Here is a 15,882-nt window from a genome sequence, read left to right as displayed (position 1 = left end):
CAATGTTGACGCTTTTAACCCCTCACTTACGAATGTTAGCATAACTTTCTTATACGATATCGAAACCTTGTGAAATTTTTATCACTTATTCTAGTGAGCATAATTAATCGTTACAAAGCTTCGGGTTCGCTAAAAGGTCACTCAGAGGTATAAATTAAACATGTTGACACTTTTAACCCTTGCGGTTTGTATACTTTCACTTTCTTCCACAAACGGCTTCATATGATTCATAATTCATTCGTTTAAGAGTATAAACATCGTATAGGGTCGTTCAAAGGCATATTTATCCAATGTTTACACTTTGAATCCTTTTACTCACATACTTTCTTCGTTTGTCAACTTTAGTCACTCTAAATTAATTCTTTTCACGTTTAAAGTCCATGACACGTGTCGATATTATATTGGACATGAATTTACGAGGTATTACAATGTTGTGTTTATATAGCAGCCTAGGCCCAACAGTGACGAAACTAGAATTGGGCCCGACGAAACATCACTTGGGGCCAACGAAACTTTACAGACGACGAAACTCAAGGAGTTTCGTCACCCATCTCGACGAAACATGAAGTTGTGACCAATAAGGAGTTTCGTCATGTAGTACTCGACGAAACCTGGGAGTTTCGTCGAAGGCTGCAAATGTTGATGTGTCGCAAACTGTTAACAGTTTGCAGCAGATAACTATAAACACACAAACAACATATTAACCCAAATATGCAACATGCATAGTCATTAAACGTTACATATCAATGAGACAAACTTGTCGGACACAAGTAGGATAGGAGGATATCCGACTTGGTCGACGGTGAATACAGACTCGATAATAATAAAAGACCGTACAAAATACATCGCTAATTAAGACAAGTGACAGACACAAAATAATGCACCAACAAAACGAGTCCAGCTCGGGCTTGGCCTGGCTCGGCTCGTGAGCTCGTGAGCTGGCTCGATAAGGTTTATATCCTTCATTTTTTTTGTCCCACATCGCTTAGAAAACAAAAACTAACGGAGTATCTCCTCTATACAGGAAGGTAAAGACAATGTACTAACTGAATTAACTATTTATACTTGCATATTTAGCCATATGGTTAAAGTAAATGGCAATTATGATCCTTAGTCTATGAGGAAATTAATTTTAAAGGGCTTTTTAAGTAGTAAATTTTGCGGTTCTTTGTTAATTCGAGCTAGATCGAGCCAAGCCGAGCTAGCTTGAATTCTAATCGAGTCGAGCTCGAGCCGAGCCTGCTCGAATCGAGTTTGAGCCGAGCTCGAGTGGGGTCTAGCTCGGCTCGACTCGGCTCGTTTACAACCCTATTGCCTGTTCGCCGGCAATGATCCCGTTGGTGCATTTATGTGTCTGTAACTTTGTCTTGTTTACGTTGTATGTTATTTAGTCTTTTGTTATCGAGTCTGTAAGTTCTGTCAAGTCTACCCAGTCGGATATCCTCCTATACTACTTGGTATGACATTTTGTCTCTGTATTTGTAAGGTTTATTAAACACATGCTTGTGTGCATAGTGTTTAACTATAGTTAGTGGTTTCTTATATCTTCTGTTAACTTAGTTATCTACTGTCCTTGTTTAGTGTTTGACGAAGGCTCTATCTTCGTCAAACCACTGCTTGGCGAACCTTCTATCTTCGTCTAAGTTTGTGTGTGGCGAAGGTTCTTTCTTCGTCACACATTAACCTTCGTCTATCAAGGTTCGTCCCTGGACAGTATATATAGCTTAGTGTGTTTAACAATTAAGGCATGAGAGCATAGAGAGACAACTACTGAGAGTTTATCCTTCAAGCATTGTGTGTATATGTTTGATGTTGTTCTCGTCCTTTTAATCTAAAGTGAATCTTTGGTTATCTGTTGTGTTGCGTGCATTGCTTGTTTGGTTTGCACCGTCAAGTGGATTCCGCACTCGTGACCGTGTTCGTGATAAACAAGGATTAGGTCTCGTAATAGATCCTCTGAGAAAAACGGACCTACAAGTGGTATCAGAGCTATGGCTCTTATCCTTGTTTAAAACCAAACATTGTTATGTTTTATCAAGTTGTTTGTGTACTTTTCAGAAACTGTTCTTATTTGATATTCATATTTCCTGAAAAAGTGTTCAAATCTTGTTATTTGCTATAAGTTTTATAAAAAACCTTACTACATTGCATGTCTACATGATAAAAATGGGTTTTTCTTGAAAGCTTAAGCAAAGTTTGTGTTTCAGAATACTCAAGTTTTTCTTGATATTCAAAGTGATCTTCAAAGTGTTCTTGACTATCTTCAAACTATTCTTAAAATAATTTCTGAGTTTGATCTGATTTGAATTCTAATTGAAGTGTTTGTCGCTTATAATATTATTGTTTGACAATTGTGTACATGAAATGATGGTTAGGTGAATCAAATTAAATTCTGTCAAAGCAACTTGTTAGCTTTGAAAATTCGTCACACCACCTACTTGTCTGCAAGAATTAATTGCTTTTGCAAAAGTATCTTATCATGTGTCAGCGAAGATTGTGTTGGACGAACCATCAAAGTTTCGTCAAAATTGTTTCAGACGAAGATTGAAACACTCTCCATCCTTCGTCAAAAGAGTGTGTTAGACGAAGATTCAAAACTTCGTCGTTACAAGACTTCGTCGTTCAACTGTGAATCATACTTCGGGTATGTTTGGCATGGAGCTTTTAGGAGCTTCTAGCTTTAAGCTTTTAAGAAAAGGCTCCTACTCAATAAAAAGTCTTGTTTGGTTGAAGGAGCTTTAAGCTTTTAGGTTAGAAGCTTGAAGCTTTTGGTTGAACGCTACTACTAGTAGCGTTTAGAATGAGCTACAAGCTTTTAGGGAAAAATGACTATTTTAACCTCTAAAAACAAGGAACTTTTTAATGCACCAACTTTCTAAATTTTTAGTTATGTTCATTTTGGTCATTTTATACATTTTATTAAAAGCTACAGCTACTCTACCAAACACCAAATATATCTAAAAAGCTACAACTACTAGCTACCAGCTTCCAGCCACCAGCTACCAGCTTACAGCATCCAACTACCAGCCACCAGCTACTTTTGCCAAACATACCCTTCGTCATTTTATACTTCGCCATTTTAGCTGTCATTTGTGAACAGAGGCTTTGCAAAACTGTCTTAACCGTTTCTTTTCAAGTGTTTGATCAGGTACACTCATACATACATCAATCATGAGTAATAATCCTTGGGATTGGAGTAGTAGCTCAAGTACTACTCTAGATCCGACCTCCGCAGAGGCATGGGTCAAGAATATGATGCCACAACCACAAGCAATTTCTGCAAGTCACTGGGCATGCGTAGCAAATCAAAATCAAAGTATTCAAAATTTGCTACAGAGCGAAAGTGAAACGGGTAGCAACAATCGACCGCCAAAGCTGAATCATATGAATGAATATCCATCTTGGAGAGGCCGTTTTCATACTTACGTTCTAGGGAAAAATACCGAGCTATGGTTATGTTTCACTACACCATACAACACAGCTTTTGAAGAAGCAGGTTCAAATGCAGCCACATTGGCAACTATGTCTGAAACAGATAAGAAAGCGTACGATCTTGAAAAGAAGGTGTTTGCTATCTTAACACAAGCTCTCCACAAAGAATTATATCATCAATTCTCTTATTGTAAGACAACAAAAGCATTGTGGGACATCCTAGTTACGAGAGGAGAAAGGAATGCGGCGACAAGGAAGACTCGCCACGACTTGTTGAAAAAGGAGTTTGAAGCATTTTTGTTTATAGAAAATGAAACTTTAACTGAAATGGCAACTCGTTATTATCATTTGATAAGTGAACTGTTTGCTTACGGGGTTACTGCAACTGCACAGGAAATGGTGTCAAAGTTTGTTGACGCTCTACCACCGAAGTGGAGCCCCTTTATTGAGCTATTAAAGCATACAGGTGCATTAGATACTCTCAGTATCTATGATTTCGTTCAAAAGCTGGAAAATAAAAATGAAGAAGAAATCCGGAAGGCGAAACGAATCTCAATCCCTCAGAATCCAAAAATGTACTTTGGAGGGATTAACCCTGCTGCAAGCTCAAGTCAGCAACCAAAACTTCAAACGGCGTTCATGTCAAATTCTCAAATGACTAATGTAAATCCTTTTGGATTTGTACCAAAGCCACCTCAACTTAAACCTCATTTCGATACTAGTGCTTGGTTCCCTCCACCTCAACCTCAAGTTACTCAACCTCCATTTGACTCTAGCGCTTAGTTCCCGAAACCACAAGTTGTTACCCCTTCACCTCAACCTCAACAAGCATCCTATGGTAACAATTTCACTCAACCGCAAAATTCCAATACAACCAGACTTGATACTTCAAACCTTCCCAAAGTCAATGTAGAAGTTGCCAAGGAACACATGGAACTTCTTAGCACAATGGTCAATGCTTATTGTGGGTTGGTTGCAGGTTAGATTGGAAACATAAATCTGACCAATGAAGATTATCAACAGATTGATAGGTATGAAATGGAGTTAATGGATATCAAGTGGGCTTTTACAAGCGCGGTTAGACGAGCTAAAGACTTCATGAGCAGAACTGGGAAGACTAATTTAGAAAACAAAAGGGATACAAAGTACGGTTTCGACAAAGATGCTGTCACCTGTTTTAACTGCAGAGAAAAGGGTCACTTCAAATGTGAGTGCACTCGTCCGAGCAGACAAACAAGTCAAAATCCCTTCAGGAATCAAACAAGTACTTCCAATCAGAATCAACCTAACCTGGAAAGAAGGATAGTAGCTGTCAACAACCAGACTAACACCACCAACGCAAACCAATCGGGTCCTTCTCACACCAACCGTGCATTAGTTGTTCAAGCTGATGAAAATTGTAATTGGTCCGTACAGTTTGGAAGTGGCGATGAAGGAGGAACCGCATGCTATGCTAAGATCATCAATCATATCAAGCATGTGCATTAGGAAGAATTCTCAGAAAGCGATGATAGCTCGGGTTATACTAGCAGTTCAGATGAGGAAAGCTCGAACATTATAGATTATTGTTCAGAATCGGATATAAAGGAGGGAAGTGATTCTGATATTGATAGTTTGTTGATGAAAGCTGAGGAGTTAAAGTGTCAGAAATCTGTTCTGATCAAGAAGGTTGATGTTTCATCAAAGGAGATGGAAAAGTTCTTTTCTGAAGACGGATCTTTCTTTTATCAGACTGCCTTTATGGTTAATATCGCAGCCTATTTGAGTAAGGTAAATTCTGATACTCCTACTCCTAGCATATGTAGTGATTGTGCAGGTCTTAAAAATGAATGCTCTAAATTGAAACTTGAATTTGAAACGGTTCATGGTCACAACCAGAGTTTGGTTATTGAACTGTCAAAATGTAAAGAGGCAAACATGGCCTTGGCTCGCAATGAAAAAGATTTCAAATCAGTCATTGAAACTTTTAAGAAAAGTGTTTCCGAAATGTCTAAAACTGTTCTTGGCAAACAAATTGGTATTAATAACTACATTAATATTATTAAGGAAACAAAGAAGGAGCTAGCAATGGCTAAATGTGAGTATGAAGCGATCAAGCTCAAGTTGGATAGTTATTCTAACTCCCGATATGTGCTTGATCACATAATTGAAGTTCAACAACTAAAAGGAAACGTGAAAGGCATTGGGTATAAGTCGTGTCCACCTCCTTTGAGACACAACTATACCAAGATGCCCGATGAGGAGGAAATGCCTTGGTTTGAACCAACTGTACCTCTTTATTATGAGGAGTTTACAACTGGATTAGGGTTCAAATTAATCGGACAGTTCCTCAGAGGGCTCATCTGAAACAAAGGAAAATTCAACATCCACAGAACAAAGTGCTCCAACTGTTGAGGACTATAAATCGTCGGATGATGAATCGGATGTGAGTGATCAGGATACATCTGTTGATGATAAGAAATGAGTAGACGTTCCTATTGAAAATCACATTCTATGTGATCCTACTACTCCTGCTGTGCACTCTACTGTACATCAAGAGATGGATCCTATCACTGAGACAGTGTCTGCTGTTAAGAGTGATAACATGTTGTATACTTTGGTCGGAGATAGTAAAATATATTCAAACAAAGATTTTCCAATTAAAAACGTCAATAAATCTCTGATTGATAAAGTGTTTAAAGATACTACCTGTAAGTTTTTGGGAAAAGCGATCACAAAAGTTTCTGTAACTCAGTGCGATCCTATTCCAAAAGCTGAAATTAGGAAACAATTTGGAAACCAACGATTCCCGACAAAGCAACAACCTATCCCTTTTAAAGGCAAACAAAAGGAACAACGAGCTTCAAAACCTAAGGTATCACAACCAAAGGTAGAATCAAAAGGAGCTCGTTTCAAAAAGAAGGACATTAATGTCAAATTTGTAGCATCGAAGGGTACTGACAAGGTGGAAACTTTTGAAAATAAAACAAACACCGATTTTAATCAAAAGGTTAGAATTTTGAAACGTAATAATCAAAATAATTACACCCAACACACAAACGGGTGTGATGAAGGCACAAGTACCTCTGATTCTACAAGTTCGACATCGAGTCGTTAAGATGGATCTCCTAAGTTTGTTGAAAGGAGATCCTGTTTCAAATGTGGGGAGTTTGGACATATCATCAAAAAATTGTACAAACTCACCCAAAGCAAAATTTGTTGAGAGAGCCCCTCCTGAAAATGATCACCCTCAACATTGTTCAGTTTCACCAAAACAAGATAAACGAACTATTAAAGAACATGAAACAAAATAACGACGCAAAAATATAAAGGTGATCAAAAGGGTTTTGAAACCAGATGTAAAATCTGTTAAACGGGAACCAAGTTCATCTCAACCAATCAAACCAAAAATTTCAAAAACTGCTAATATTACACAATATGGTAAATGGGAAACTTGGAAACCTAAGACAGATGAGGTTTCAGAGGGAGGCTTGCAATTTCAGAACCATCAACAAATTGAAATTTCATTTCTTGATTCTTAGGGAAGACCCAAGACCACTAAGGCTTGGGTCCCCAACTCCAACTAATCCCTAAATGCATTGTGCAGGGTGTTCCAGGAGGAACTATTAATAGTCATTGGATTGTTGATAGTGGAGCATCTAGGCACATGACTGGCGACTTACGACTTCTGTATGATGTGAAAAACATTAGAGGAGGTTATATCGCGTTTACTGGAGACAAGGGCGGATACATCACTGGAGAAGGAATGATCTCCAATGGTGTTGTGAGTTTCGATAAGATCAATTATGTTCGACAAATTGATCACAATCTTCTGAGTGTTTCGCAAATCTGCGATAAGAAGTTCACCTTGCATTTTGATGATGCCGGTTGTTATGTGCTGAAGCCCGGATTTAAAATTCCAAAAGAATGGATTCTCTTGAAGGCTCCAAGGATTAATGATCTTTATATTCTTGATATGAGCCAGGCGATTACAACTTCTGCATAAGTCACTTGTTTTGTCTCAAAAGCCACAGAGAAGGAGTCAATATCTTGGCATAGACGAATGGGGCACGTTCACTTGAGAAAAATGAACCACTTAGTGAAAAACAATCTTGTGAATGGTGTGCCTGTGAAAAAATTCCACCTACAAGATATCTATGTTTCGTGCCATAAGGGAAAGCAAACGAAGAAATCCCACCCCATCAAGAAAGTCAACACTGTCAGCATGCCTTTGGAACGTCTTCATATGGATCTTTTTGGACCTATGAAACACAAGACGACCTTTGGAGATGCTTATTGTCTGGTAGTTACTGATGACTATTCCAGATTTTCTTGGGTATCGTTTATGGCACACAAGAGCGAAACTCCTGAAATCCTCAAGAATCTTCTCACTCTTCTTCAAAATCTGTATACTTTGAAAGTGAAGAGGATCCGCAGTTACAATGGCACCGAGTTCAAAAACCGCATAATGGATGAGTTCTGTACTTCAAAGGGTATTCTTCATGAATACAGCTCTCGTTACACTCCTCAACAAAACGGTGTCGTGGAGAGGAAGAATCGGACGATAATAGAGACTGCAAGAACGATGTTGGTAGAGTCGGAGCTTCCCGTTCAGTTTTGGGGGGAGGCTGTGGCTACTGCATGCTATACATTAAACAGAGTTCTTACGGTCAAAAGGCATGACAAAACATGTTTCGAACTACTACACAAAAGGAAACTGGACATTTCTCACTTAGAACCTTTTGGAGGCCCATGTACTATGATTGATCCAGATGGTAAGTTTGGCGCAAAGGCTATCGAGGGATTCTTCCTTGGATATGCTACTCCAAATTTTCGCGTGTGGAATTTGACAACCAAAAAGATTGAATTATGGGGTGAAGTAAGGGTTCAAAGGTATACTAATTCTGTGAGAGCTCCGGGTGATCCTTGGATGTTCGATTATGATGGACTATTTAACTCCTTTAATCTGCCAAACTTTGATGAAGCGACCGCAGCTGCTCAAATGTTATTAGAAAGTGATAATGCAGTTGACTCGTCTTTGGTTCGACCAATTGTTTTATGCAACTCTTTATTTCATTAAAATGTATATGAAACTTAGGTGAATTTAATTTTTCAGTATTCAGGCTTTGCTTAGGCTGACAATGCCAAACTCAGATCAAATGACGGCCAACAAGTTACCTTTTTAAAGTCAGATGGTTACTTCTCATTGTATTCTACTATCTTAACTGTTTATTTCTTTCCTTGGATTTTTGTTTACAAACACTGTATTAAATCAATTACAGTTCATTATTAAAATAATTACTATTTGCAAATATATGTGCATAAGATGGGTAGACATGCATATAAAAACGATAGTTTATTTTTTTACTGATCACTGCTGAAGTTCCTTGATACTCGACTTAAAGCCACAACGTGCCGGTTGGAACCCACCTTATTTCTTTTCACTGGTCTGCTTTTTTCATTCTTATTCTATATTGAAACACATTATAGTTAGCACGAAGATAATATTGTTTTTTTATCGTTAATCTAGGTATGTGTAGATGTGAGTGCTAGAAACCTCGGTAAGGTTCGGGCTGAACTGACCGAAAACTAAAGAGGTTTGTCTATTTGATAACACTACTATGAGGTCAGTTAGACAAATTAGCAAATTTTAATAATTTATTAGTTTCTTCGTCCCATGGAAAAGCGCGTAATAAAATTTGTTATTTTAATAAGTCTATTTTTTTTGTTACACTTTATGAATTTAATTGACAAATTTTTGTTGATGAGATTGGTCTTTTTGATGGACATGTTAAAGTACACCATAAGATTATCTTCAATATCTATGTTACTATTGTTTTTGTGTAATGGATATATTAGTGCATATAATATCAATTGCAGTGTTTGAAACAACTACACTAAAAAGTTGCATTTGAGTATAAAGAATGTTGCATTTAAGTAAATATTAAAGTTGCATTTGAGTGTATAAATGGCTGTATTTCTGCAACTAACTAAAGAGAATGAAGGAAAAAACATGACAAGAGCACAAAGGAATCAAAGGGTTAGAATGGAAAGAAGTGGAGTTTTAACGATGAGTGCACATTTAGTCGATAGTGCATTACATGCAAAGGGTAGAAGATTAGAGTGTGAGTACGATCTATTTGGGCATGATAGTTACATGTACTTAAATTGTGATGATTTTGAAGCGATTTTTACATTCATGGAGCTGACTGGTGTTGTCATCACTTCTTATATAATGTAAGTTCCTATATCTAGTATAAATTACCGTTCGTAAAACAAAATTTATTTCATTGATTCGGTTTATGTATGTTAACTGCAGGTTCCTGTATGAGCAAATTAAGAAAGAGCAAATACGTGATCGTGGAATATGTTTTATGAAACCGTCTGCAATTTCGCGGACTGATCAAAGCAAACCCAAACCCAAACACATCGAGGATGCAAGTAGAGTGGTTGCAGATTGATTGTATAAAAGAAAGGGCAATGACATCATCCTGTTGCCCTATAATCCTGGGTTTGATTTTTCCTTTTAAATAAGTATTCGTAAAGACCTATTATCTTAATTTATTTTGATTGAATTTTGGATTTTGGATTTTGAAGAAACCATTGGGTGTTGGCGGTACTAAACCTGAAAACAAGAACTTGCTATTATCTTGATTCCTTATGGCCTAGAAGTGTCGATGAGTAGTTGAAGCAAATTATTGATACGTAAGTAATACAAATTATCATAATGGATTATAAAAGAGTTGGAATATACTTTGATATAATTTTGATTTTTATAGGGCAATGGTCGTGTATGCGTCACGAAGTGGTGCCAACATAAGGGTTAAACTCATTTGGATCAACGCAAGGGTAAGCACTTAATCCCTTATTTAAATTGTAGTTGTAATGATACTGTAAATATTGAAACCCTTTAATTTAAACTTAAATCGCAATGGTTTCACATTTCTTGATAATTTTTAATTGTGTAGTGTCCACGTCAGCCAGGAGGTACTGAATGTGGCTACTATGTGATGAAGTTTATGAAGGAGATAGCTTACGAAGGAGTTGAAATACTTGACAATGATAATGTAAGTTTAGGCATATTTAGTCTGTATATTAGAAAAATTTGTACTTATATATCAAAACAAATGCTTAAATTCATATATTAGGATTAAATTCTGATTTTTAAGATTTATTTCTTAACACACAAAATTAAATAAAAGGGTTTATTTTTTTCTCGGGTATCGAAACATACACACGCAAGGGAAGAAAAATTAGGGCAATTTTGTTTTGCTCTCCGTAGAACGCAACAAATGGCGATTCAAAATGACTTTTCCACCTTATACAAAGGTTGTTTCAAAAAGTTCTTTTCACTTGTACAAACATTACTTTGACTTATTGGCTTAAAAAGTCTATAAATCAATGAGTTGTTTTAGAAAGCTAAGCCAAACACCCCCTAAGAATAATAAAGACTTCATTTTTTTTGGGTGTTTTGTGCATACAAGAGACGTTTCGGAGATCATCGAATGGTTATTTTATATGGTGATATTTCTTACTCGTCTTTGTTTGTTTTTCATTTCATATACTTGAAGCTTTGTTCAAAATATATGATGGTTATTGTATATCTCAAGTTTACCGAGAGAAAACTCTATATTGCTCTATTATTGGCTATAGTGGATTTGAAGTTTCTCTAATAGTCCTGTGGTTTTTACTCTCGTTTTGAGAGGTTTTTTACGCTAAAGTTTTATGTCTTTTTATTGTTACTTTATACCCTATGTGTTTGCATCCCCACTGATTATTTTGAGTTGGAAAAATTTTGGTTAAACGAAGATTAATTCTACACTTGTTGTTTACTGCTTGTGACGTGGTCGTGTTTTTCCAATTAGTAATACTGTAATAAGTATAAGATAATTGATTATTCGCTACTTTTAGGCCCTAAAGTGATCAACTATATATTTAGATGACTTTAATACGGGTTTATATATGTTGCACTGCACAAAGTGTCATGGATGTTTATTTACAGTTTTAGAAGAATGGTTTATTATTTGATGCAAAGTTGACCATTTGTTAGATGAAGCTATTGGCATTCTCGTTGTATACATGATTGTGGATGGTTGTTTTGGTATTCTGATCATGGTACTCCTATGTATTGTTTGTTATTGTTGTAGATGTTGGTAGGCTTGTAAATGAACCAAAAGAATATGAATGTGGCTGATTTTTACCGAAAACGATGGAACAAGAACAGTTAAACGAACAACATTTTCTTGTTCGCGTTCGCTTGTTAAGAATAAGACATGTTTCGTTTATGTTTTTTGTTATTAGTACAAATGAGCGAACGTAACTGAACATAGATGAACAGACATAAAGGAGTTAAAAGTAAATATGAATGATAATGTCTTGGGCCTAAAGAATAATTAAACTAGACTACATTGTAATGAATGAGATTTTAATTTCATAAACTACACTAAATTGTAATGGGCCTAACAATCTTAAAAGAATATAATGAACTAAACGAAACAAACAACATAAATTGATGAACATAAAGAAAAGAATGTTCACGAAGATTAATGATCAAAATTAAACGAACGTTCACGGACTTAAATAAAAGACAAGACTTGTATTTATGTTTGTTCGTTTAACTAAATAAACTATAAGTTTTGTTCATTTATTAAATAAACAAACATAAACAAACTTCCTATCGAACGATCGATGAACGGTCCACTGGACGTTCAGTTCGTTTACAAGCCTATGTCTTGATGTTTGGTGTTGGTGTGGTGTTGATGGTGTGTCCCATCGACATGTGTTAAGGCATTTCTCTGTGTCAACTTAAATGAAGACAACATATACAAGTCTTATTTTTTTGATCAACTCGTACATACTAACGTAACTAGATAAACAGCTAGACACAAAACTAATAAGATTCTATATACAAAATTCGCATCAAAATAAACCTCAAGCAATGAAAATATGAAATAACTGCTGTTGCAAACCACACCAGAAAACATAATCTCAAGAGAAACTAACAAGTAACAACTCTGTGTACGTAGAAACCTTCAAAAAATATCCCACAGTTGTGGTTAAACATGATGAATCACAAATGATTTTATGCAGCTTCAGATTGATTTTCTTTAAGTTGAACTAATTCTTCATGAACCTTGTTTAAGTAACATTTCAGGGTTAAACTGGAATTAGAAACAGCCATAAGGTTCTTTTTGCAAGGGGCCCGCTATACATACATGCCACTGACAATTTAATTCCACACCGTTTTTAAACAGCCGTTTGAAGTTGTACACACGGCATTGACTATCTAAGTCCACCCACAATAGAGTTTTTTTGTGGGTGTGTTTTTGGGGTGCCACATTCACCTCACTCTCTCCTCAAAAACGCCCAAAAAACAACTCTATTGTGATGCTCTAATCCCACATCATATTCAAACGGGTGTCGCTTGATGTTGCACCAAACAGTCGTTTGAAGGTTACGGCTTGAGTCATAAACGGCTATTTTAACTAGCTATGGCTTCGCAGATGTGTCCTTAGCTGTTAAATGTTAATTGAAACTTGAAACTCTCACTAATCATCCTTGTGCACGGAGAACTATATAACAGAAATGACAACTCACATATAATCACAGTACACTTAACACCCATTCTGCAACTCCCTTCATGTTTCTTTGTGTTCCCCAAGCTCTCCCCTCTCTCTCTCTCTCTCTCTCTCTCTCTCTCTCTAATATGTTGTTGGCAGCCAAGTACATTCATGCATCGTAATCAGGAACTACAATGAACTACTAAAGTAACAACAAGAGGTATGATCAATAGACAATGTTGATGGACTTGTGCAATAGTAACCAAAGCCAACATATTGAAGATAGATGTTCATTTAGTCCACCGCATAAGCCTTTGTGAAGAACATTTTAACAAGAAGAAAAAGATTTTGAGTTGGGTATCAGCAGATAATATCAAATGTCTACTTGGATCATGTTTATATAATTAAGAACTACAAGCATCCACTTCGAAGAACAAAGGACTGAGAAGGACATGTGTTCTAACAAAATATATGTTAATCCATTATAAAATATTTAACCCATACCATATCTTTCTGATTATATTTTGGTAGTTAAAGTGTGCAGGACCGATGTACAAAACAGAAATTATTATTTAATGTACTGTTCAGGTTTAGGTCACGCATTATGCATAAGAAAATAAAAAACATTGCCCTTCCGTAAACCACAAATCTCAAACATTGCCAGCCATCGAATTCAGTGCATGTACGCCTCGTATAGAGCTATACGAGGCGTCTAGGTTTGAAAAAGTGTGAAAATAGGCGCAGGCGGTGTCCGGATAGTCCCAGCCAAAAAAAATCCCAAATCTAAATTTCGATTTTAGCCCCGGGATCGGTCAGTTCTAATGTAATACATATTCATAAACAAAATCAAACCCAAGGGGGGATAAAGGAGATTTGAATACTTCTTTAATCCAAGATGTATAGTGATTTATACTTCAGATAAAAGTAAAACTGCTACAAGCATAGTATTCCCAATAATGTACAAAAAGTTTTGATCTTTAAAGAAGGGTGGAACCCTAAGTTCCCTGCTTAACTAAGGTATCAAACAAAAGAACCCACAAGCTAGTTCAAGAACATTGACCCAAATCAGGTTGTACTTTAGGTTTTCAATCAAATTTATAGAGATTGTGCAAGTAAGATAAACTTATTATTCATATAAATTGATGGCATATATGAACTTAATTGATAGATTGCTTATTACTAAACAAACCACCAATAATCATAACCATGTTGGTTGGTTAATCTATCAACAATAAGTATGAACTTACACACTCACAATATCAATCCAGCTCCACAAAACCATCACTAGAACTTTGTTGCTGCCTGTTGGCTGACCAAGACCTGCCTCATCAATGAAACATAAACAACTATAATTAAACCTTAAGTACATGTGACATTGTGATGTATGATCAAATGGTGTTAAAATGCTTATTGTACCTCCAATGGATCTAAATGGCTGCACAGTCACCACCCCAATGCTCATGAACATCTGGCATACAATTGAACTCAGAACTTGAATCATTTGACACAGCAAGATTGTGCTGATAACTATACAGTAATGAGATATCATCTTCCAAAAGTGCCTCCCCAATCTTGTCATTATAATCATTTTGTGACTCAAATGAGTTCCAAAAGCTAGACTGGAGTGTTAAATTTGAAGAACAGCAGTCAACAGGCGCACTCTTGGACTCTTTATCAAGCTTTTTAACATTCATTTTCTCTTTAGTCCTTTCTCTAGCTCTTGCTCTTGCCTCTGCCCTTGACTGATTCACAGTAACTCCAGATGTGCATTTTCTTGCTATCTTCTTTCTTTTTCCTTCACCACACTTGTTTTTTCGCCCTTTCGCTTGTTCGTCGGTTTCCAGGAACACAACTTCAAGTTGGTCAGTAAGACTTGAAGATGAGCTTTCTTTCTTTCTTTTAATCAACTCATCAATTGAGTTCTTGGACTTGTTAAAGAGCCAATCTAGGGTTTTGCTTCCTTTATCAAACCCTAACAAATCTTGAAGATAAAAGAACCTTTTAGCAACTTCAATGGACAATCTCACCCTCCTATCTCTAGGCCCTTGAGCAGTGTGGATCTTGCTATGATGATCTTTGTTTGAACCTTTGTTGTTCTTCACAACAGACCAGAAAAGATGATCATTCTCATCACATTCTTCTTCCAACCCAACTTCTTCAACCAAATCTTGTTTTCTTGTAGTATTATTCTCATTGTCTGGAAAACAGTCCCCTGAGAGAAATGGGTTGAAGTTGTTGATGTAAAGATCATCTTTTTCATGGTCAAGAAAGGGATTGGAAGGAGGGAAGACATAATGACTGCTTGAAGTAACCTGTGGAAAAGGGTTTGAGGAAGACATCATCTCAAGAAACAAGATTTGAAAGAGACATTTATTAATTGTTTAGCATTAGGGTAAGCAAAGCTAACAGTTAAACTTAAACAGTTGTATGAAGCTACTTGCTTTGAAGGTGGAGTGAGCATCTTCCTATAAATAAGTACTTCGACCAATGAGGGAAGGAAGATTGAGAAAAAGGGTACTATCATATTTATGAAGAGCATTTGTTCCTTAAAAGTTAAATAACATACGGAACCTTTATATGAAAGTCATATTTATTTTGATGAAATGTGTGACGGTAAAATTCTGTACAAATGAAACCCACTTTTGATCCTTGTATTTCATAATATATGTCAACTATACTTTAGTAATCATTCACTAACATAGGATTCAATTCCAAATTCTTGCATATATGATATGATAAAGATAATACCTCATTATGCTTAAGTGTTTCCACAATTTGATTAATATCTTAGGGTTTTAGTTGAATGAATTTAATGATGTACTTTACATAGTAAATGTGTTGGTATAAGACAACACATGGATTGCATCCCATTTAATTGGGAGTTGACCATTCCCTAGGGGTACTTCTTGGA

General features: G+C 36.3%; 1 protein-coding gene across 1 annotated transcript; it reads right to left on the bottom strand.

The window, feature by feature from the left end:
• Positions 1–12,578: 12,578 nt before the first annotated feature.
• LOC110936860 (transcription factor TCP12) lies at positions 12,579–15,479 on the bottom strand. Its single transcript, XM_022179274.2, has 2 exons — positions 14,388–15,479; positions 12,579–14,291 (listed from the first exon to the last, which is right to left on the bottom strand). Exon 1 carries the CDS (start codon positions 15,311–15,313, stop codon positions 14,399–14,401), a length of 915 nt encoding a protein of 304 aa, XP_022034966.1. The 5' UTR covers positions 15,314–15,479; the 3' UTR covers positions 12,579–14,291; positions 14,388–14,398.
• Positions 15,480–15,882: the final 403 nt, after the last annotated feature.

This window comes from Helianthus annuus, chromosome 9 (genome assembly GCF_002127325.2).
Source record: "Helianthus annuus cultivar XRQ/B chromosome 9, HanXRQr2.0-SUNRISE, whole genome shotgun sequence".
In the NCBI taxonomy this organism is placed as follows: domain Eukaryota; kingdom Viridiplantae; phylum Streptophyta; class Magnoliopsida; order Asterales; family Asteraceae; genus Helianthus; species Helianthus annuus.
Note: the sequence above shows the minus strand (reverse complement) of the source record. Positions and strands in the feature narration are given on the sequence as shown.